The 23,907-nt window shown below is 37.5% G+C and overlaps 2 protein-coding genes across 7 annotated transcripts in view; one reads left to right on the top strand and one right to left on the bottom strand.

Annotated features, from left to right (window-relative positions):
• COL19A1 (collagen type XIX alpha 1 chain) overlaps positions 1–3,202 on the bottom strand; it is a 338,738-nt gene extending 335,536 nt beyond the window's left edge. The window contains exon 1 of one of the 4 annotated variants that reach the window (XM_063618674.1): positions 2,969–3,202. In XM_063618674.1, the coding sequence (XP_063474744.1) occupies positions 2,969–3,070 (102 nt within the window). In that variant the 5' untranslated portion in view covers positions 3,071–3,202. Of the gene's footprint in view, positions 1–1,937; positions 2,575–2,603; positions 2,818–2,968 lie in introns of those variants that run through there. The other 3 variants (XM_055257198.2, XM_063618677.1, XM_055257206.2) reach the window with 3 other exon arrangements.
• On the top strand, positions 2,044–23,370 carry LOC129469989 (transforming protein RhoA-like). 3 transcript variants are annotated; one of them, XM_063618689.1, is made up of 3 exons: positions 2,044–2,258; positions 7,886–8,047; positions 21,819–23,370. In XM_063618689.1, exon 3 carries the CDS (start codon positions 22,054–22,056, stop codon positions 22,639–22,641), a length of 588 nt encoding a protein of 195 aa, XP_063474759.1. In that variant the 5' UTR covers positions 2,044–2,258; positions 7,886–8,047; positions 21,819–22,053; the 3' UTR covers positions 22,642–23,370. The 3 variants fall into 3 exon arrangements, with proteins under 3 accessions (XP_063474759.1, XP_063474751.1, XP_055113252.2); XM_063618681.1 differs by lacking the exon at positions 2,044–2,258 and adding an exon at positions 2,999–3,138; XM_055257277.2 differs by lacking the exons at positions 2,044–2,258; positions 7,886–8,047 and having other exon boundaries at positions 21,906–22,182; positions 22,243–23,370.
• Positions 23,371–23,907: the final 537 nt, after the last annotated feature.

A 23,907-nucleotide genomic window follows, 5' to 3' on the forward strand; every position in this document is an offset into this window, starting at 1 on the left:
TCATCCATTTTTCCCATTTTTTTTCAATTTGAAGGGCGCTACTGGTTTTCTGATCTAATAATCTTAAAACTTCACAATTACTTTTGATTTCTCTTAAAGAGAGGAGGTCAGAAATCCTTTGTGCTTCATAATGTATGCATAGATAAGAGAGGCCTAATAGTCCACTCTGCATTCATCATCTATCAAATTTAATATGCAACTTGCTCATCTGATTATTTTATTATTGGCTTACAAAATAACACCCTAAAAAGCCTATTGCTTCTTAGCCAGTCCTTTCCAATCTCTCCTTGGCAGGTGCTATCTGCTCTACTCATCTCAGATTTCACCCCTGCTTGGATTTTCTGTCTTACCAGGCACATGACTGTTTGCTCCTACCTCTAAGCCTTCACACATGCAATTCCTTCTGGCTGGAATGCCCTCCCTGCTGGATCTCTTCTGCTAAGCTAGTTATTCTCTGCCTGTTTAAGATGTACATCCTCAATGTGGCCTGCCTCAGATGACTCAATTCTGGTCCTATTCATTCTGTGTTTTTTTTTTTTTTCAGCATCTTTTCAGGGTTATATATTAGCATATCTATAGCCCTGCTTTCTTGCATTTCAGTTTATTTTTCATTCTTCACTTGAATTTTCATTTGTGATTCCACTTAGTCACACTACCATGGTTTCTAACTTCATATTTTCTTCCGCCTCTAGAACCATTGACCCTGTGTACCCACATTGGCATTTCTGCCTGCTGGAGAAAATAAACTGAAATTTCAGCAGGAGAGATTAAACTGGAGGACCAGAAAGTAGATGGAAATTTTCCATTTTTGGAAAATACCAACAGCTCCCATCTGTTTTGGATGGTTTTCTAGGAGGAGAATGATTCAGATATACAGATGATGTCCCAATTGTGACAGTAATCACATTTGGGTTTCTTTCACCTTTTTGCTCTTTCTTAGACCTGTCCATTTCAGTTTCAGGTTCACGTTCCTGCTCTTTTGCCATACTGTCTCCCTCGTTTCCCAGGAAACCCCGTTTAGGTCCCTTAGCACTTAGAGAGCTCAGGTAGGACAAAACCTAACGGAAGCACCTGACAGTTACTTTCTCCACTTTCTATCCCCTAGAGAGAGCATAAATTTTCTACCTCTGGGGGTCACTCTCCTCTTTTTCATCCTGAAGAGATATTCCTACACAAAAGCTCTGTCAGCCCTCCTCAGGAAGGGGCATTTATGCATGTTTTTCACCACTGGAATACCTAAATATCTCAGCTTTGCAGACCCATATCAAAGATCTCTCTACTTAGAGAGGGTCCTGCAAGTTTCCCACCACTCAACAACAAGGAGATGCCAAGACCACACATATGAGCAGCGGCTCTTTTCTTTCTTTTTTTCCCTTTAGTCTCCTAAAGAATTATAGTAGTGTTTGATTAGGGCAGAGGGGGAGGCATTGGTGTTCTCTCCTTTTTTGGAGGGGGGCAGGGTGGTTGAAAATAGATATTGGAGTGCGTTTGTTTCATCTCCCCCATTAACAGGCAGATGTAAATTCCCCTAGAGCAGAGCGATTATCCTCACATCTTAATCCTCCTCAGACTTATCCAAGCAGAAGATGAGACTGAGTCGTCTTGGAATTGGGGGTTGAGGGAGGTGGCGCAATTCATTTTCCTTACTCTTCCATCTCCCAATCTCAAGCTGTGGCCCATGATCACTCCCTTGCCTCTATTCCCGGATTGTTCTATTAAAACTACTTATTATCGGCATTCTAGGCCCTCCTCTTTTTGCCCTCCAGCCCACTGTCCCCTGAAGCTGACAAGGCACGCTGGTCCCCTCTGCCTCTTCACCTTCTCATCAAATGAAGCTCCTCGGGGGCTCCTGTGTCACCTGCCTGTACCCCAGCTCCTCTGCCCACCCTCTTGCCGGCTTCCCGCTCCCTCTGTAACCTCTAAGGGGGTTCGCTTACGCGCCCGCCTGCTCTCGGGGAGCTAGCGTGCCCGACGGCGTGCTTGGTTCCGGGCCAACAAACTTCCTCGCGACCCTGCAGCGCCCTAGCTGGGCCGCCCGGCGCCGCCTCCTGGTTCCCGGCCGCTGTGGCGGCGGCGCCGGCGCGCTCTCGGCGGTGACCGCGGGACTCTGACAGCGGAGGCGGCGGAGGCTGGGGCCGCGTCTTCCTCGCGCCGCGACTGGGACGCTCCGGCGGCGGCGACGGCGGCGGCGGTGGCTGCAGCGAGGACGGCGGGGACGGCGGCGGCGCTCTGGCCGGCCGCGCTGCGCATGCTGCAGGGTAATTAAGGAACAGGGCCGGACGCTCCGGGACGTGGTGGGGCTGGAAGTCCGGGAATCCCCGCCCGCGCCCGCGCCGCCCCACAGAAGCCGCACTTGGGAGAAACACCCGCATGTGGAGTAGGTAACCCTGGGCCCGAGGGCACCGCACCGGAACCCCGCGTCTCTTAGCTTACGCCCCTTAACTGGCTGCCTCGCTTCCAGGGCTAACACCGTCAAAAACAAACAAACAAACAAAAAAAACAAACAAAAAAAAAACGCTCTAAACGGCATGAATTGATAGTGAGTTTGTTTTGCTCCTTTAACCCCCCATTTTTTTTGTAACGTATTTGATGTCTGTCCCTACCCGCATCAGCAGTGCTCCATAGTTCCGCTTCACAGACACACATAGCCAGAAAAACCACCTAGAACTTAAGTGTAACGCATGAAGCCTGCATCATGTGAACATAGGAACACGAACTACATGGTATGTACCACTTGAGAGTGGCCGTCTCCTGCCAAACGTTTTTGGTCTCATCCTTAAGGCACCTATGGGAACGTATGCAGGTGTGCATTATTTATCCACCTAAACATATTTCCATGTGTAGCACAGTTTTTACATTTTCTTGAAAAGCAGATGCACACAGATAACCAGAAACACGAGCAGATGACATAGCCCGGGCATGTGTGAGAGGGCAAATGCAGAGCCGATCGCAAAGCCGCGCAGCTTACCTTGAATTCGTATTTGAGCCCCTCAGAGGCGCAGTGGAGTCCTGACAGGGCTGCGGCACCGCCGAGGAGTGAGCTCCCTGCGAGTGGGGAAGGGGGACGCATCTCTGCCCTTATTAGTCTCTCCCAGTGTGACCCTCCCACTCCGCGAGGACAGAGGACTCTGCAAGAAGGTACTCAGCCAACTCAGGCACAGGTTTTCTTTAATGACAGCGATGTCGCCTTAGAGCTGGGAGTAATGCCTTTCAGGTTTATGTTTTACTAGCAGTTTCACAGATAAAATGACGGTTGGATGCAAATGCCTAGAGTTTCTCACTTCTGATCATGAAGTGTCTTCAAAGTATTATTGTATGTGGCAAACGTTCACGAGTAGGTAATTGGCTTTTTAACGGTTGAGCTAAGAAAAGATATCATTTATGTTTCATTTTTTCACTTTTATGTCAAGAGTTTATATAAAGTTAATTAAGGCAGTCTGCCCACCTTCTAATCACGCTCACATGTAAACGTTTGTGTGGCTTGGTTTTTCTCAGTGTCCACAGAAGTATTTTGTGATTTTAAATACATCTTTCCATGGGTTGGTGCTTCCAATCTTGCCTTTTGAACTCTTTTGGGATCCCTTTGAATATGTGAAAGTGTCATTTTCCTGCAGATTTCTGTGTAGGTGCATGTATGTGTGTGTGTGGAGAGAGTATATATATATTTGTAGGCATATATAGTAGGTTTATGTACATATATAGGAGGTATATATGGATATTTGTAGGCATATATATTTGTAAGTATATATACATATATAATAAATTTATATATATGTATACATATAGTGTATGCATATGTATGTGTATATATGAAAAACCGAATGATTTATAGAATTCAGAAGAGTAAACCAGGCATTAGAAAACAGATAAACTGGTTTTACATTTTTATTTCAGTATTGCCACAGTGGGAGAAATAGGATAAATTATATTATTGATCCACAATGGTGAAAATCATCAAGCTTAAAAGTTACCTTAGAACTATAGAAATACACTTCACATATCAGAGCTCACAGATCAGGGAATAAATAAAATCAGGCAGGCAAAAAATGAAGATGTTAAGAAAAATGTTAAAATATAGCTCCTTTCCACTTCATTGGAGTGAAACCATTAAAGTATCACTTGTGATTTTTTAAACTTGTCTCTCAACCTAATCAAGATACCTGCGGTTTTAGAGTTCGGCATTCATGGGGATGCAAACCATGTTTCTATGTCAGGATTTAAAACCACTTGATACATTTCCTTCTCATATGATTTTCATCACTAATTTTTGGCTGACTGTGGAAAGAGGCCAAGGAGGGAGGATATTGCATGAGTCACGCTACTCAAATGGCCATTTGAAAAACATGATTCACAAACCTTCATTAGACTTTTGGTGATCATTCTCTATTTTTTTGAAGTATTATCCCATTTGATTTTTTTCTTTCTCTAAGCAATTTTACTTTATATACCTTTCCATCACTAGTGAATTGAACTAAGAGCATCCAGGCTTTATTTCTTTGTCAGACTATTAAACTCACCTTAGTTACACTTAATTGAAACTATTTAAAGTAATGCTTTAAAACTACCTAACGGGAAGCCCACAATTTTGTCTCTAAGTTTAGTTTTAATACAAGTAAATCAAGTTTATCTTCGAATTATTTTCTTAAACATTTTAATAATTTCATAATTGTTAAGATATTTATGAGAGAGCTCAACACTTACATTTTTGTTTATATTTCAAAATGGCCCTTTTCTTATTTGTAACATTGACTCAAATAAGATTTTGGAAGAAAGTGAAAAATAAAGAAATAAAACTTCAAATTATAATTATCTGTTGCTTATTCTGTTTCTAGATACACCAACATCCCCAGGCCAACAAATATTTCTCTATTTTTCTTTTAGGAAAGGAGTTGAATCTAGGCTGGTTTCATGATTACAAACTATTGTATACCTAGGGTTTTCTTCTTTAGCCAATTCTTTTTATTGAATTTTAAAATGACTTCAATTAGAAAGAACCCTTAGCCAAACACCTTTTATTTCTCTAAGCCAAATCCAATTATAAATGATCAGGTTTTCTTCTTGCTTCTGAAGCTACTGCTGGTAAACAAACATCTGAAAATATTAGGGGAATCTGACAGCACTCTAAGTTTTAACAAACAGCTTGCAGCACTTCTAACACCAAGTTCATCTGTGTGCATGTATGTACTTAAAAAATTTAACAGATTTAAAAAACGAACTTCTTTCAACATTTATGCCTAAAGGAAGATACAATTAAATGTTTTTATGTCATGTAAGGGATAAATTCCATTGAAAACATTTTTAAAAACTGTTCCATATTTGTAATGCCCCACTGATATAAATTTAACAATTTACAATGATCATTGTACCATTTTTGATAATTTGGATTTAATAAATTTTTAAAATGTATTTCTCCTAACCCTTAGTTGTCAGTCTCGTCTACTTTATGTCTATTTCTTTTTTCTTTTTTTCTATACTTCTGTAATCCCAGTCATGTTGCTCTTGTTCCCTTTTGTAATGTCTTTCACTTTTCTCCCCTTTCATAGTTTCCATTTTTCAGGAAGAAAGAATTTCACCATTGCCCCCAGCTAACTTCTCAGTTACCAAACCATAAGAGTGTTCATTCTTTATTGAATTTATGGGGCACAGCTATACATGACTCCCTTACATATCCCATGGAAATACTTCAATGCATCAATAGTGGATGAACAGACGTTACTGTTAACTGTAATTACCAAATCTGACTTGTCATCCCTAGCATGCACTTCCCATTATATTCCTTTTTAGGCCAGCACTACGTATGATGTTCTTAAGGGTAAAAAGAAAGTAGTTATATCAATTCTAAATTCTTAGTAATTGCCAAAAGTAAATTAGGACATCTTTTTATTTTAAATGCTGTGTTTACCATTGTTTCTGAAAATAATTCTCTTCATAGAGAAAATAATATTCCACTGGTTGTTTTTAGGTTTGCTTCCCTTCCTAGAAGACATTCTAGTTCATGACATTTACTCAGTTTAGAAATGAAAGGAAGAGGCGATCATAGATGTGACTTTCACTTAGTTTATTAGACTCTTCCTAGGGATCAGTGACTCTGAAAGGAAATATGGTAAAAGACAAATGACTGGGGAAAATGTTTGTTAATATACATCCAGTTCTGAAAAATCATTTGAGAGACAGAGTGAAAGAGAGAGAAAGAAATACCCCAATAGAAAAATAGGCCAAAAAGCAAAGAGGCAGTTTACAAAGGAAATAGAAAAGGTCAATACATTTATAAAAAATATTCAATTTAATTAGTATTCAAAGAAATGCACATTTATAAAGGAACTATTTTCCCCTACCCATTCTGCCAAGATTAATATTGCTGATTAGACGTGGTGTTAGTATAAGCGAAGAGCATTCTCAACAATTCCAGGAACATATAATAGTTCAGTGTTTCTAAAGGGCAAATTAGCCATGTTTATTAAAAGCGTTAAAAAAAAATGCACACAGACTGCATCGTAAACTACCCTAAAACAGTGGCTGTGGTTACTTACAGTTTGGGATTTTGAGAATTTTGATTTTTTCTTTTTGCTTATATGTAATGTGTAAGGTTTCTGCAGTGAACATGTGTTACTGTTGTAATAAAAATATAACAAACATGAAAAAATGTGATGTTTTATCTCCAACAAATTAATAAAGCAGTGGTATTAAGAGAGCCGAGAAATTGGCCTTTTAAATAAGATTTTCAATCATTTTCAACAAGAATCTTCCAGGTAAAAATTAGTTTGTAATTTAAGCCATTTAAACTGAGTCTAGTGATTTCACTAGGAAGCAGATATTAATTAAACTGTTTATTCATTCAACATATATTTTTGAACGCTTCTTAAACTGACCACTGCACAGTATACAAAGATACATTCAACATGGGCCCCATTGTCTGGAGTTGAACATTCAGAAAAAAAAAGGAAGAAGAGGACATGTATAAATATGTAATAATAATAGGACATGAACATGCAAAATGCAATAAACAAAGTAGATGTAAAGTTCTAACTGAGTTCTAAGGTGGAGGGACTATGTTCAAATGTGGAGGCATTGGAGTCAAAAAATTTCAGTGGACAAAATCCAACCATTTCTTGTTAGTCTAAATAAATATACTTACAAATAATTATAGAATCATAGTACGGGGAAGGGCTTTGTAACTAAATAATTATGAAATTATGGGTTTACTGTTTCTTTAATGTTTGTTGAAAGAATCCACAGAGAACAAGCCTACTTCTTATTCAGATGAAGAACATAAGACTTCTTATTTCCTGCTGAATTAAAACCTTTTGCCAAATTCAAAGTCCTAAACAGTGTCACCCAATCTACCCTTATCAGTTCCCTTAAATGTACATTTTGCCACAACCAGATTTAGTGACTTGTAACCACAGAATGAGCATGTCTCAGTGTACTCACGCTGCTGCCTCCCACTGAAATGCAAAGTGGCTTTGGGAATTCTGCCAGTCAGTCAAGGCTTACTTCAGGTGTTAGCTATAAGATGATTCCTTTCCTGCCCTCCTCCCATCAGACAAACTCTCTTCTGCCTCTGAACAGCACAGAGCACAATTTGTGCCTCTTTAATGATGATCTACATTCCCCGGCCTTGTTTCAGAAATATTTTTGTACTTCGTCCTCTGACTTAACTGTAAGCTCCTTGAGGACTGGAATTGGGTCCTCTCATTTTTAATAATACCCAGAGCATCAGTATGATGAATTAATTCTCCTTAATATAGTCTTCAAATATTTGTCAAAATGAAACCTGTAGAGGTTAAATAATCAAGGACATAAAATTTTGTAATGATGAAGTATGGACTGAGTCTCACAGTTTGTCTGGAAAAAGTGATGGGTTCCTTTTTGTGTTATATCTAAGGGAATTATTCTACTGATAAAAGAATCACAGGAAGAAAATGTTCTCACCTATAAAAGACTCCCAGAGCAGGAACTCTGAGGACAGCAGCACAGGAAGACAAGACTGTCATCAATTGAAAACGTCCTCATCATATGTTCTCTTCATTCCTTTACCAAACTTAAGGTAAATTTACACTGTCAGTAATAGAGCACAACCCTGTTTAATCTCTTATTATCATTAGAACACGAAAAATGGTCTAACTCCTAAATTTTTTAAACAACCAATTCTATCTACAACATTTTTTAAAAGAATAATGCAACACTGATGTATCATAAATGATCACTTGGCTCATATATTATGTCAAGTTTATGTCTGTAAAATTGAGCTTCTCTGTTGTAACTTTTTATTGGAACATTTATTTTCGATTTAGAACTGATTTAGCTTATTCCGTGATTCTCATAGAATCATTTTGTAAAAATCACCTTGTGCTAGCCTAGGCACAGTGCTAAGTGCTTTACATACTTCATCTTTTTTAATTCCTTCGGTAATTTTGTTGTCCTACTTTTATAGTATAATAAGGCTATGAACAAATCTCCGATGTAGCCAGGATTTGCACCCAGATCTGTCTCATTCCAAAGTTCAGGGTCACATTCACTATGCTCTAGTACCTAGTCTTCAATCACTTCTTCAACAAATGTTCTGCAAGCACCTATTTGCAATCTAGAGCTACAACACCCAAAAGAACAGCTCAGTGGGTGCTCAAGCAGAGCAGAGGCCTCAAAGTTACCTGGCAAAGTTACATCATTCCTCTTATAAGATATTACAAAAAAGAAAAATATGTATACAACAAGAACCAATTTTTATGAAAAGAAAACCATAAATGAATTAATTGGACCTAGAATTTTTTTATTCATATGCTGCAACATGCTTTAGTCTTTGCTGGCTTAAAAGAGAAAAAATGACAACATAGCAGACTAGGCAAAGAGCTTTGCGTAGTTGACTATTCAACTAAGGCAAAATAAGATAAATTGGACTTGTCTCTGTTCTTTATCAAAGGTGACAGATTTACCTGTGTTTTTGATATTTGAAGACATTCTTGCTGTCAAATTATTTTACCAGAAACCCATTTTTACCCATTTGAAATGTAAACTTCTATGTTTATAAACCCCTTTTAAAGTAATTATGAGAAGTCATAAAACATAGCTAGTAAAGGAAATAATGATAGTTCATAAATCTATACTTCTTTTAAATCACTTCAGATGTTAACCAAAAAGTACAGAATTGTTTTCCACACAGAGCAGTTTTATTTTTAATAGAAACCTCATAATAACTTCTAGTGCTTCAGATAGCAACATTAAAATCTCTTAAGTCCACTATCTTTTATCCAGAGATTTGCTTGCATTGGCTGCCAGACAATGACTCTCATCCTAATCCTATCCCTAATCGTAGTTACTGCTCAGCTGGTTCTGCTGCAGTGCCATCACTCAGTTTTGGCCCCAGCCCTTGGGATGCTAGCTACATCCGGAGCCAGCTGCCATCTGAGGCAGAACACTATGATATGAGTGCTTTTTGTCCTTCAAAATTTGTATGTTCAAATCCTAACCCTCAAGGTGATAGTATTAGGAGGTGAGGCCTTTGGGAAGTAATCAGGTCATGAGGGCAGAGACCTCATGAATAGGGTTAGTGCCCTCATAAAAGAGGACCTGGAGAGGCCCTCTCCCTTTCCACTAAGTGAGGACATAGCAAGGAGATAGACATCTATGAGGAAGCAGACTCTCACCAGACACTGAATCTGCTTTGATCTTGGACTTCCCAGCCCCTAGAACTATGAGTATTCAGTTTCTGTTGTTTACCCAGTTTATGGTTTTATGTTATAGCTACTCAAATGGACTCAGATACAAAGGAAAGATCTGTTTTCTCCATCAGTGTCAGTCTGATGGTGGTTTCTTTTAGAATGACAGTTGCATAGAAGGTAACAAATGGTATTCTCAAACAGTATTCAGCTTTTTTCACCCACGTATCATTAGCTACTGCAGCATAATAACCTATCCCAAAACTCAGTAACTGAAAATAATAACCATTTGTTATTGCTCACAAGTCTGCTGGTTGAAATTCATCTGGTCTAGGCTGGGCTTGGCTGATCTCAGCTAGGTTCTCTCATGTGTCTGCCACCAGCTGGCAGGGCATAAGAGTATTGGCTGGTAGGAAGGTGGATTACTTGGAAAAGCCATCTCTCCTCCATATGATCTCTCATCCTCCAACAGACTAGCCTGGTCCAAGAGATCCCAGGGGTTTAAGACAGAATGAAAGCTCATAAGGCCTTTTGAGCTTGGGCTCAGAACTGACACACAATCACTTCTACCAGATTTTACTGGCCGAAGCAAGTCACAGGCCAGGTAAGAGTCAAAACTCCATCCCTTGATGGGACAAGCTTCAAAGTTACATTGCATAGAGCACAGATATAAGAGGGTGATGAATTGGGGACATTGTAATTTTCTGTGGTTAGGAGGATGCACAAAGGGCGTCTTCATTCAGCTCCCACCAGTGGTATGTCCTATATCCTCTACTTAATGTCTCTTGCCTCCAGAAATCCCACTAAGCAACTACCAGTTCAGCTCTACAAGTCCTATCCCTTCGCTAATGCCAGTCGCTTTCACATGAGATCATGGAAACGGAAGAGATCCTCTACTTCATCCTTTCCCAGAAATGTGGAGAACTCTGATGTGGACATCCCTAACCTTTCCTTCTTAGAAAACCTGAACTGTAGTTTCCACATGCCCTGCAGGCATCCCTCCTTCAGAAATTTCAAGGGAAGCAGTGAGTCCTATCATTAGGTTTCAGAAACACAAGCCCCAGGGGAGAGAGATCCAATACCCCAGATGTGGTGAGAAGGACTCTTTGGCTTATCTTCAATCCTTTCTCTCCTAGAAGAACCCCTTTTCTTTTGCAGTTTCCACTGATTTGCCGGTGACAATGACTATTAAGCCAGTTTAGTCTTCTTTAGACCTTGAGGGGCCTGAGAGAGGAAGTTACCAGAACTGTTTGCACCTAGCCATTACAAATTTAGTCTCAAAAACAAAACAAAACAAAACAAAAACCCATTTGCTGTCTCTACAATAATGTGGTGTGATTAAAAGTTTCCAGCGGAGGTTGCAAGGGACAACTTTAGATGGAATAGCCATAGAAGGCCTCTCTAGAGTGGTGATAGTTCAGCTGAAACCTGAATGCCAAAAAGGAGCCAGCCCTGAAAAGATCAGGGGAAGGTTAGGCAGAACTGGGTCTGTCCAATGACTATAGAAATGGCTTCATGCCTAGAAGCAGGTAAGCAAAAGAGGGCATGGTAAAGGTAAAGGGTGATATAGTCCGTGGCTGAATCCTTCGGGGCCTTTTAGATTCCAGTGAATTGTGTATTTTGTACACTAGCAAGGTAGGAATGTATTGGAGTGTTTGAGCAGGGGAATTATATAAACTGATTTTTGTTTTAAAAAGATCACTGCCTTCTCTGTGGAGAATAAGTTGTAGCAAGGCAAGAATACATATAAAGAGACCATTTCTGAAGCTGTTGTCGTACCCAGGCGAGAGAGGATGATGGCTACAATGAGGATGATATTTGTAGAAGGTAAAAAGTAAACAAATTGAAGACACATTTTAGAGGTAGACTTGAAAAGACTCACTGAAGGGCTAGATGTAAGGGCTGAAGGAAACAGAGAGGCATAGAACAAACCTATATCTCAGGGATACAACAGACTTTTAAAATGGCTTGAGCCAATCATGTTTCTGTGCTCCCTTTAACCAATAAAAATTAAAGTTGCTTTGTTTTCAAATGCTCATCCTTTAGAAAAGAAGGAAAAGGAGAGAATATCGTATATAAATGACAGTCAAGGCCATGCGTTACAATTTGCCTTAGGGTGCCAAGCAAGGGCACGAGCCCTTCCAAGTACTTTCCTATCACATTGTGAGGAGAAAGAGCGGGGCAGGGCATAGGAGCGGCAACCTAGAATTGCACGAGCTTCTCCGAGATGGAACAGACTGAAGCAGCAAGTTCTACAAATGAAACCAGATTTTTCCCACAGAAGGTAGCATATTAACAGCTTTCCTTAGTCCCTGAACCCGAACTGGAGTTGCTATAGCCCTGGATGACTCGTGTCCAATCACCTTAGATAAACTGAGGAAAGGAAAAAAGGAGACAGTGGGGGAAAAGTAAGGGATTCCAGAGAAAGAACTTCAGTAATGAACTTTTTGCTTTTCATGAATCATAATTATAATTATGAGCACAGAGACTCTTACAGATATATAGACATGGTAAGGACAATTAAACACTACATTTTAGAGTTGTTTTACGGGCTTGAAGAAATAAACTAAAAATGTCTGTGTGGATCCAGTGTTTAGGTTTCTTTTAGACTAAAGTCACTTGTATAAGACTTGGCAAAATACTATTTTAATAATCCAGTGATTTGAATATCAAGTTAAGTAAATGACCATATTTACTCACATAATTTCCTGATACAGCAGGTAAGTTAATTAGTGAGTGGCTGAGGTCTGAGCCATTACTCAACCACCTTCAGTCATCTTGGAGATTTTCCACTCTGTGTAAAGGACCAGATCTCCAATGTCAGGTTGCAATCAGTGGAAAAAATAGTCAGACATGATTTCCTAACATTTCTTCCTTTATTTAATAATCTCTCATTGTTTATGAGGCTGTGGGTTTATTTTGGGACGAGAGAACATAATAATAACCCAGTTATTAAAAAATACTGGTATTTGGTAAAATATATTTTTTAAATATTGAAGTCCCAGTAGTGTTCATATGACCAAGGCTAAATTTAAAGTTAAAATTGTCCATATTTTAAAATCATGTATATACACACATGAAAACATAATTTTGAAATTATTTTCAAACAGCAAGAGGTATTCTTTAAATGATCAAAGTAAATCAATTCTTAGGCCTTTTTGTGTCTTTCATCTTAATGAGTCTCTCCAAGGGTGTGGTCTGCAAAGAGAAGATCTTGGATGACTCCTGCTTCTCAGATAAAGAAGCTTTTCACTTGATATATGCAGAAGGGTTTATATTGGGAGGCCAGACAGTTTATTCCCAAACAGGAATATTTTCAAGAATGAAAGGAGGCTTTATGAATATTATAACAGGAATATAGGCATTAATGCCTGTATGGTGACCCAAGATGCAAAGCATGTAACACACCAACAAAACGTCAAAAGATAGAAGGGCCTAGTGCACTCATCTTTTTACTTAGGATTCACTTTCAAAAATCTGATTTGGGACCTAAGTAACCGTGGATCAGTAAAAGCCCCTGAAAGCTGTTCTAGTATTGTAAGCTTTTGTGCAAGTGTTGTTAATTGGCCATCTTATCCCTAGGGCCTAACACTGCCTCGGTGCCTACATTACTGCACTGTGTATCTTACAGTTCTAAAATAACTTCCTGGATGCTTGCAAGAGTTAAGTGCTTCTCTAAGCGCTTTCTATCAGAGCGTGACTTGTGCTCTAAGCAAAACTGAGTCTCCTGTTCTAACATCTCTTTGTTGTGAATTTAAGGTAATGTTACAGTTTTAAATACTGTTGACCAACTTCTTCATGGTTTTACGTTGGCACCCATATAAATGTCTTAATTAGTATCTCAGGTACTTTTTTATAGAGAAAGTTAAAACATCAGTCCTTTATTATGTTACCACATGCTGTATACAAATAATGGACTTTTAAAATGAATGCATTTATGTGTGTGTTTTCTTCAGAGTATGTTGAATACATTACTGGGCTTCAGGAAACCTGGTGAAGAAGATTATGTGCTATTAAAAAATTGGAAGGCATGAACAAGAGATATCAAATGCTATATAATACCAGGAAGAACATATGCCCAAGTTGACTTCTTATAAAAAGGGGGGCATTTATAAGTTGCAGTTGGCTTTGGTGAATACCTTGGTAATTTACAAGGTTGGAGCATTTGGCCTTCTGTTTTAATTAGAGTCACAAAAGAAAATAGAATATTTCTTCATCAAATAAACAAGAGGTTCTAATGTCACAGAACTTTGTCTGTAATAGGATATATGCATTCTATGTGTATATAAACATATATATGTTCTGATTCAACAAATATTTATTACGGTCCCTGCACTGTTTTTACTTCTTTGGAAACAACCATCAAAATAGGACAGGATTCCATGTTCTTTTTTTTTTTATTATACTTTAGGTTTTAGGGTACATGTGCACAATGTGCAGGTTTGTTACATATGTATCCATGTGCCATTTGGTGTGCTGCACCCATTAACTCGTCATTTAGCTTTAGGTATATCTCCTAATGCTGTCCCTCCCCCCTCCCCCCAACCCACAACAGTCCCTGGAGTGTGATGTTCCCCTTCCTGTGTCCATGAGTTCTCACTGTTCAATTCCCACCTGTGAGTGAGAACATGCGGTGTTTGGTTTTTTGTCCTTGCGATAGTTTACTGGGAATGATGGTTTCCAGTTTCATCCATGTCTCTACAAAGGACATGAACTCATCATTTTTTATGGCTGCATAGTATTCCATGGTGTATATGTGCCACATTTTCTTAATCCAGTCTATCCTTGTTGGACATTTGGGTTGGTTCCAAGTCTTTGCTATTGTGAATAGTGCCGCAACAAACATACGTGTGCATGTGTCTTCATAGCAGCATGATTTATAGTCCTTTGAGTATATACCCAGTAATGGGATGGCTGGGTCAAATGGTATTTCTAGTTCTAGATCCCTGAGGAATCGCCACACTGACTTCCACAATGGTTGAACTAGTTTTCAGTCCCACCAACAGTGTAAAAGTGTTCCTATTTCTCCACATCCTTTCCAGCACCTGTTGTTTCCTGACTTTTTAATGATGGCCATTCTAACTGGTGTGAGATGGTATCTCACTGTGGTTTTGATTTGCATTTCTCTGATGGCCAGTGATGATGAGCATTTTTTCATGTGTTTTTTGGCTGCATAAATGTCTTCTTTTGAGCAGTGTCTGTTCATGTCATTTGCCCACTTTTTGATGGGGTTGTTTGTTTTTTTCTTGTAAATGTGTTTGAGTTCATTGTAGATTCTGGATATTAGCCCTTTGTCAGATGAGTAGGTTGCAAAAATTTTTTCCCATTCTGTAGGTTGCTTGTTCACTCTGATGGTAGTTTCTTTTGCTGTGCAGAAGCTCTTTAGTTTAATTAGATCCCATTTGTCAATTTTGGCTTTTGTTGCCATTGCTTTTGAAGTTTTAGACATGAAGTCCTTGCCCATGCCTATGTCCTGAGTGGTATTGCCTAGGCTTTCTTCCAGGGTTTTTATGGTTTTAGGTCTAACATGTAAGTCTTTAATTCATCTTGAATTAATTTTTGTATAAGGTGTAAGGAAGGGATCCAGATTATCTCAATACTTGCAGAAAAGGCCTTTGACAAAATTCAACAACCCTTCATGCTAAAAACTCTCAATAAATTAGGTATTGATGGGACGTATCTCGAAATAATAAGAGCTATCTATGACAAACCCACAGCCAATATCATACTGAATGGGCAAAAACTGGAAGCATTCCCTTTGAAAACTGGCACAAGACAGGGATGTCCTCTCTCACCACTCCTGTTCAACATAGTGCTGGAAGTTTTGGCCAGGGCAATCAGGCAGGAGAAGGAAATAAAGGGTATTCAATTCAGAAAAGAGGAAGTCAAACTGTCCCTGTTGGCAGATGACATGATTGTATATCTAGAAAACCCCACTGTCTCAGACCAAAATCTCCTTAAGCTGATTAGCAACTTCAGCAAAGTCTCAGGATACAAAATCAATGTACAAAAATCACAGGCATTCCTGTACACCAATCACAGAGAGAGAGCCAAATCATGAGTGAACTCCCATTCACAATTGCTTCAAAGAGAATAAAATGCCTAGGAATCCAACTTACAAGGAATGTGAAGGATCTCTTCAAGGAGAACTACAAACCACTACTCAATGAAATAAAAGAAGATACAAACAAATGGAAGAATATTCCATGCTCATGGGTTGGAAGAATCAATGTCGTGAAAATGGCTATACTGCCCAAGGTAATTTATAGATTCAATGCCATCCCCATCAAGCTACTAATGACTTTCTTCACAGAATTGGAAAACACTACTTTAAAGTTCATATGGAACCAAAAAAGAGCCCACATCGCCAAGTCAATCCTAAGCCAAAAGAACAAAGCTGGAGGCATCACGCTACCTGACTTCAAACTATACTACAAGGCTACAGTAACCAAAACAGCATGGTACTGGTACCACAACAGACACATAGATCAATGAAACAGAACAGAGCCCTCAGAAATAATGCCACATATCTACAACTATCTGATCTTTGACAAACCTGACAAAAACAAGCAATGGGGAAGGATTCCCTATTTAATAAATGGTGCTGGGAAAACTGGCTAGCCATATGTAGAAAGCTGAAACTGTATCCATGTTCTTTACATGAATTGTGATAGAAAAGTTAATTGAGATCGGGACAGTTCCCAATCTTTCCATCAATACTTTTGGTTTAACCATTTACAGATATGCATAATAATTCTTCTAGAACAAAGTGAATGCATGGTGATTTTTTTTTCCTGTGCCAATGCTATGTTTTAATTGGAAGAGTTAGCTTAATTTCTGTGAATAATAATCTCCTGTTGGCTTAGAAGAGTTGAAAACCTTCTGAAAATGCTTTCTTATGCATTTAGTACTCAATTGTTCAATAAATATCTATTGAAGGCTGCCATGCACCAGGTACTGTGGTAGTCATTGAGATACCAAAGTGAACAAAATAAATTTTCTTTCTTCGTAGACCTTATATCCTAAGGAAAGAGATGGATATTAATTGCAGAAATAAACAAATAATATGGAGTATATCCAATGATAACACAAGTGATAAAGGAAAATAAAGGAAGGCAAGAGATAGTGCCAGGATTGCAGTTGAGAGTAAGGCAGGGCATGGATTACTCTTTTGTAAAGGGTGGTCAAGAAAGCTTCACTAGAAAGGTAACATTTGAACAGAAACCTGAAAGAAATAAAAAGGTAATCTATGGAGATACCTGGGGGCAAGAATATTACAGGCAGAAGAAAAAGCTAGTATGAAAGTCCTGAGTTTTAAATGCTCTTGCTGTATACGAGGAGCACCACAAATGCCAGTGATGCTAAAATGGAGCAAACGAGGAGGAGAACTGTAAGAGATGAGGTCTGAGACTGTGTTGCCTCCAATTGCTACACAGTGATCTATTGTAGAAGATAAGCTGGCAATAGAAAGAAGTATTCATTTTAGTCTATTTATCCTGTTATATTCTTTCCAGGCTTTTTTTTTTGAATCCTTGTGCTAAAACCGTGTTATCTTCATATTATATATATATAAAATAAGATTTCTTAACTGCTTTCTTGAGATTTTTTTAATTTACTTTTTGCAATAGGATACAATAACCACTCACCAAAGTGTCATTTGAAAGAGAAACAAGAATATTTATTCTAATTAATTCTGGAAATTATAATATGTTTGATTACTGGGCTAGTGAAATATTTTCTGACTGATCTGCTACGCCAAGGAAAACATATTCTTTCTCTCCTGTATATGCGTGTAATTATGTGTATGTAATACGTATGTTTGCATTTAAAAATATATTTCTGCAATATTAAGAATTGAACCTTGTCCTATATTACATAAAATTTTTAAAGATTCTGTACTCACTGGCAGTTGAGTTATGGATTTATGAAGAAGACATAATATATTCTCTTTCAGGGTAGGAAAAAACACCAAAGAAGAGGGAAAAAAAAACCCTCCAAAGGCAAAGAATATTTTTCTTTTTTTTTATATATGTCAATCTGTATCTATCTATCTATCTTCATACATCTAGGTTTACAGATTTTTAATTGTCCATGAAAAGATACGTTTTTCTGTCTTTCTGCCTAAAACTTTAGGCATCATTAAATAATGATTATAAGCTTTAGTGTCAGACCAAGCTGAGTTTGAGTCTCACCTTTGCCACTTTCAGGTAACTTAGCCTTGCTCTAATCATTTACCTCAAAGAGAAACTATAGGGATTTTCTGGTGTAATGTATATGGCACATTCGGAACAGAATCTGATACATAGCAAACGCTCAATAGAGTATAGTAATTATCATCTCCTTACCTCTTCCCTATTCTTTCAATTCATATGTTCAGCCAATCACTATTTTCTATTAGTCCTTCACCAAAAGAGTATAAGCTCTGTCCCTTTATCTATATTTCTAATACAATTAACCAAATTACTCATTTATTCATTCAATCAGTACTTAATGAGCACCTGCCCTGTGCCACCGACTCTACTAGGAGACAAGGAGAGCAGCAAAAAAGATAGAGAGGTGCCATGAGGCTTTCAGTCTAAATCATATTCTCTTGAATACTAAATTTGGATAAATATCCCCACAGTACCTAGCATAGTACCAAATATGGAGGATATTTCAAAATAGCCATAGACTTAGTCTTGTAGAATTAGAAAAGAATCTAGAGATAATCTTGTGTAAACCCCTCACTTTTAATTAAAATTTATGGCTAAGTGCAGCTCAATATTATAAGGTGATGCGTCAAGTACTAAGAGCAAAGTAGTTTTGTTTATCATAATAATAGGCCTCTTTATTTGGTAGATGAGAAACAGTGACATAAGAAGTTTATATTGTCCAATGCTAGAAAGGTACTTAGATTCAGAGATGGAATTGGAATACACTGGAGTTAACAGACATGAATTCTAAAATAAGTATGAATAGTATGTTCAAGAAATTAGATGAAAAGATGAAGAGTTTTTTAGCAAAAAAAGAAATTGACAAATAATCAAGTGAAAATTCTAGAAGTAAAAAATGGAAAACCACATGCATGATAATTGAAGGTAACTCAATAAATGTGTTTAACAGTAAATTAGACAAAGTAGGAGAGAAGATTGGTGAAACTGGAAAAAAAGTCAGTAGAAATAACTGAACAAATGTATGAAGACCAATAAATAGAAGACAGCCAGAGTCATCTGAGACAAAATGCAAAGTCTAACTTACGTATAATTAGAGTCCACCATGGAGAGGATATAGAGAATAGATCAATAGTGTATTTGAAGAGAAAATGGCCAATATTTTTTCAAGACAGATGAAAGATATAAAGCTACAGATTCAAGAAATGGTATAAAATCAAAGAGAGATAAATATAAGGAAAACCAAATATATGCACATCATAGTAAAACTTCAGAAAATTATAAGCATGTGGAGGGAGATAGACAACATAATTTCAAATGAGCAACATAAAACTGATGGCTCACTTCTCTGAAAAAATAATACCAACCAGAAGACAATGGTACGAGGTCTTTGAAGTGTTGAAAAGAAATGACAGCCAACCTAGAATTCCAGACCCATTTATATTTAAAGGAAAGAGAAAATAAAAGCACCTCCAAACAAACCAAAGTAAGATATTTAACAATGAATACATCTTAACTGTAAACACTAAAGGGAGTTTTTTTAGACAGAAGAAAAATAATCCTAGAAGGCAGCACAAAAATTCGAGAAAGAAGGAAGATCCATAGAAAGGGTATATAAATGAGTAAAGTAAAATCAATTTTGACTGGCAAAACGAAAATGCAATAAACTTTTGAGTTAAAATGTATAGTATGATTTTAAATATATATATACTACATAATAATAGCACAAAAGAAGATTAAAAATAAAGTGTTCAAAGGTCATTACCTTGGTGGTAGTAAAAGAACTGAAGTTTATGGAAACTTTCATACGTTTCCTTTTTTTATGCTTTAAGATATCCGCTTTGAAATAATAGCAAAAGAATACATAGCTAATGGAATAACAAAGGGGAAAATAATATCTAAAGAAGACAAAAAAATATAGAAAGATTAGAAAGAAAAAAAGAACTCTCAATCACCATAGATAACAATTGAATGGCAGAAAATTTAAAAGAAATTGTAGATAGACTACTAGAATTAATACATGAATTCAACAATATTAATCATCAATATATAAAAATTAATTATATTTCTTCACTGAAAACATATAGATATAAAATGGCATTTTCTTTTAAAAATTTACAATAACAATAAAAGCTAAAAATACTAAGGAATAATTTTAATCAGGTTGTGCAAAGCCGCCACATAGAAAAAAATACAATAATAATAGAGGTAATTTTAAGTGCCTAAATAAATGGAGGTGTATATGCCATATTTATGATTTGGCAAACTTGGTATTATAAAGATATCAATTTTCCACAAATTAGTCTATTTAACTGTTTTCCCAGTCAAAATCTCAGAAGTTATTTTTTAAGTGTATGAGCATCAACCAACAAGCAGGTTTCAAAATGTATATAAAAATACAAAGAACCAAGCAATCTTAATGATGATGAAAGCTGGACTTCCGCTTCCAAAATTCAAGATTTATTGTAAAACTACAGTAATTCAGACTGTGAAGTGTTGGTACAAATATAGACAAATAGACCAAAATTGAGGACTTAGAGACAAACCCATATATACACGATTTATGTGAAATGTGGCGAGGTGGGAAGCAGAAAAAGGAGAGTCTACCATAACATGTTTTTAATAAATGGTGAAAGGTGCCTATAGATGTAGGCGGTGACTCCTACATGATACCATATTTTTAAAAAATCAATTTCAATTTGATTATACACCTAAATATAAAACATAAAAGAAAGCTTTTAAAATACAATGTCACAAAATATGCTTACTACCTAGTGATAAGCAAAGATTTTTAAACAAAATACACAAAAATATACTAATCCAAAAATGAGTGAACTTTGCTTTATATTTAATGTAACTTTTCAACTTAAAATTTTATCTCTCTAATTAGACTTTCTCTAATTTTTACTACTACAATGCGTTGCACAAAGTAGGTATTTTTAAGAAATCTTGTTGAGTGTTGAGTATCTATTATTTTGCTTTTGCTCAATAATCCTTTCTTTTTTATAACTTTTCTATATTTTTTGAAATATTTATTAATGCAATAAATTTTTAAAATGCATTGTTTATGTTCTTATTTATGAGCTATCCCACCAGATGGCAATGCTGTATTTCCACGGAATCTTAGTAACGACATTTTGAAAGAAGTCTAAAACTAAATCTCTCATATGCTCATTATTTATAGATCATAGATTACAGAGTTTTAGAATCTAGAAAACTTGAATGAGGGATTATATTGGATGATATCTATAGAGAAGAAAACTGGGGTTCAGAGATATTCAATTCTGTCCCCATAGCAATTTTCTTTCTTTATACACTTAGCCGTTAAACAAATATTCTGACTACACTGTTAGTATTTGGAAACTAGAAAAATAATGCCTGATACCCCTATGATTCTGACATTATCTTGTTTCTTAAAAAACGTATATTTGTCATTAGGTATAACAGTAACATTTATAAAATATTAGAATGACTTCTTTTCCTTTTTGCTTTGGTCCTAAATGCCTTCATAATATTTAAACAATTAGGTATAGTTAATCATTCTCCTGCTTTGGAATGCTTAGGTTGTTTTTACTTTTTTACTACTAAAAAACATGATCAACATATTTGTAAACCCAGAGTTTTCTATATTTGAGGTTACTTCTTTAAGTTATATTCCTGAAAACATCTACTGTCTTATGAATACTGGTAAATTACTAAAAAAAAAGTTTACAATTTCATCAGCAATACAAAATATGCTCTTTCAATAGTGAGAAGGGGTCTTTTTATATTTATATAAATCATTTGTGTGATTTATCTTTATTAAAACTAAAGTGAATATTTTCCAGATTTCTTTTTTCTTCTTTTGTAAATTTTCTATCCATATTTTTTTTCTTTATACGTAAGTATATATTTCAGTGTTTTGCCCTATTTATGATCCTATTTTCAATCATCTATGTATCTGGTATAAGTAGAATATTCATCCTATACATGCTATATTTATTAAAACTTTTTTTTCTACTTTCTTCTTTAGCCTCTGTTACTATTTCCATTACAAGGTAAGCTAGTTTTAAAAAATTATAATCGCCCGCCGCCGCCCACCCTCGCTCTCTCGCGCTCCCCTCCCGCCGCCCGCGGTGGGTGCTCCGTCTGTTCTCCGGTTAGTACACGGTCTGGTCTTCAGCTACCCGCCTTCGTCTCCGAGCTTGCGCCTCGCGGACCGGCGTCCCCGGCGCGAAGAGGCTGGACTCGGATTCGTTGCCTGAGCAATGGCTGCCATCTGGAAGAAACTGGTGATTGTTGGTGATGGAGCCTGTGGAAAGACATGCTTGCTCATAGGCTTCAGCAAGGACCAGTTCCCAGAGGTGTATGTGCCCACAGTGTTGGAGAACTATGTGGCAGATATCGAGGTGGATGGAAAGCAGGTAGAGTGGGCTTTGTGGGACACAGCTGGGCAGGAAGATTATGATCACCTGAGGCCCCTCTCCTACCCAGATCCCGATGTTATACTGATGTGTTTTTCCATTGACAGCCCTGATAGTTTAGAAAACATCCCAAAAAAGTGGACCCCGGAAGTCAAGTATTTCTGTCCCAACGTGCCCATGCTCCTGGTTGGGAATAAGAAGGATCTTCGGAATGATGAGCACACAAGGCGGGAGCTAGCCATAGCCAAGATGAAGCAGGAGCAGGTGAAACCTGAAGAAGGCAGAGATATGGCAAACAGGATTGGCGCTTTTGGGTACATGGAGTGTTCAGCAAAGACCAAAGATGGAGTGAGAGAGGTTTTTGAAATGGCTACGAGAGCTGCTCTGCAAGCTAGACGTGAGAAGAAAAAATCTGGGTGCCTTGTCTTGTGAAACCTTGCTGCAAGCACAGCCCTTATACGGTTAATTTTGAAGTGCTGTTTATTAATCTTAGTGTATGATTACTGGCCTTTTTCATTTATCTATAATTTACCTAAGATTGCAAATCAGAAGTCATCTTGCTACTAGTATTTAGAAGCCAACTATGATTATTAATGATGTCCAACCCGTCTGGCCCACCAGGGTCCTTTTGACACTGCTCTAACAGCCCTCCTCTGCACTCCCACCTGACACACCAGGCGCTAATTCAAGGAATTTCTTAACTTCTTGCTTCTTTCTAGAAAGAGAAACAGTTGGTAACTTTTGTGAATTAGGCTGTAACTACTTTATAACTAACATGTCCTGCCTATTATCTGTCAGCTGCAAGGTACTCTGGTGAGTCACCGCTTCAGGGCTTTACTCCTTAACAGATTTTGTTGGCATAGCTCTGGGGTGGGCAGTTTTTTGAAAATGGGCTCAACCAGAAAAGCCCACGTTCATGCAGCTGTGGCAGAGTTACAGTTCTGTGGTTTCACGTTAGTTACCTTATAGTTACCGTGTAATTAGTGCCACTTAATGTATGTTACCAAAAATAAATATATCTACCCCAGACTAGATGTAGTATTTTTTGTATAATTGGATTTCCTAATACTGATATTTGTCATCTCCAAAGAAAGTGTATTGGTTTTTTAAAAAAGAAAGTGTATTTGGAAATAAAGTCAGATGGAAAATTCATTTTTTAAATTCCCGTTTTGTCACTTTTTCTGATAAAATATGGCCATATTACCCCTTTTCGGCCCCATGTATCTCAGTACCCCTATCTGGAGCTGGGCTAAGTAAATAGGAATTGGTTTCACGCCTGAGGCAATTAGACACTTTGGAAGGTGGCATAACCTGTCTCACCTGGACTTCAGCGTCTGGCTCTAATTCACAGTGCTCTTTTCTCCTCACTGTATCCAGGTTGCCTCCCAGAGGAGCCACCAGTTCTCATGGGTGGCACTCAGTCTCTCTTCTCTCCAGCTGACTAAACTTTTTTTCTCTACCAGTTAATTTTTCCAACTACTAATAGAATACAGGCAGTTTTCTAAAAAAAAAAAAAAAAAAAAAAAAAATTATAATCTTTACTAGGGCTGGGTGCAGTGTCTCACACCTGTAATCCCAGCACTTTGGGAGGCCGAAGTGGGCAGATCATGAGGTCAGAAGATCAAGACCATCCTGGCTAAGACAGTGAAACCCCATCTCTACTAAAAATACAAAAAATTAACCAGACATGGTGGCGGA

The sequence above is a fragment of the Symphalangus syndactylus genome, chromosome 2 (assembly GCF_028878055.3).
Source record: "Symphalangus syndactylus isolate Jambi chromosome 2, NHGRI_mSymSyn1-v2.1_pri, whole genome shotgun sequence".
Classification (NCBI taxonomy): domain Eukaryota; kingdom Metazoa; phylum Chordata; class Mammalia; order Primates; family Hylobatidae; genus Symphalangus; species Symphalangus syndactylus.

Excerpts from the sequence above, each read along its gene's own strand:
- LOC129469989 (XM_063618689.1), top strand. The coding sequence starts at position 22,054 with ATGGCTGCCATCTGGAAGAAACTGGTGATTGTTGGTGATGGAGCCTGT.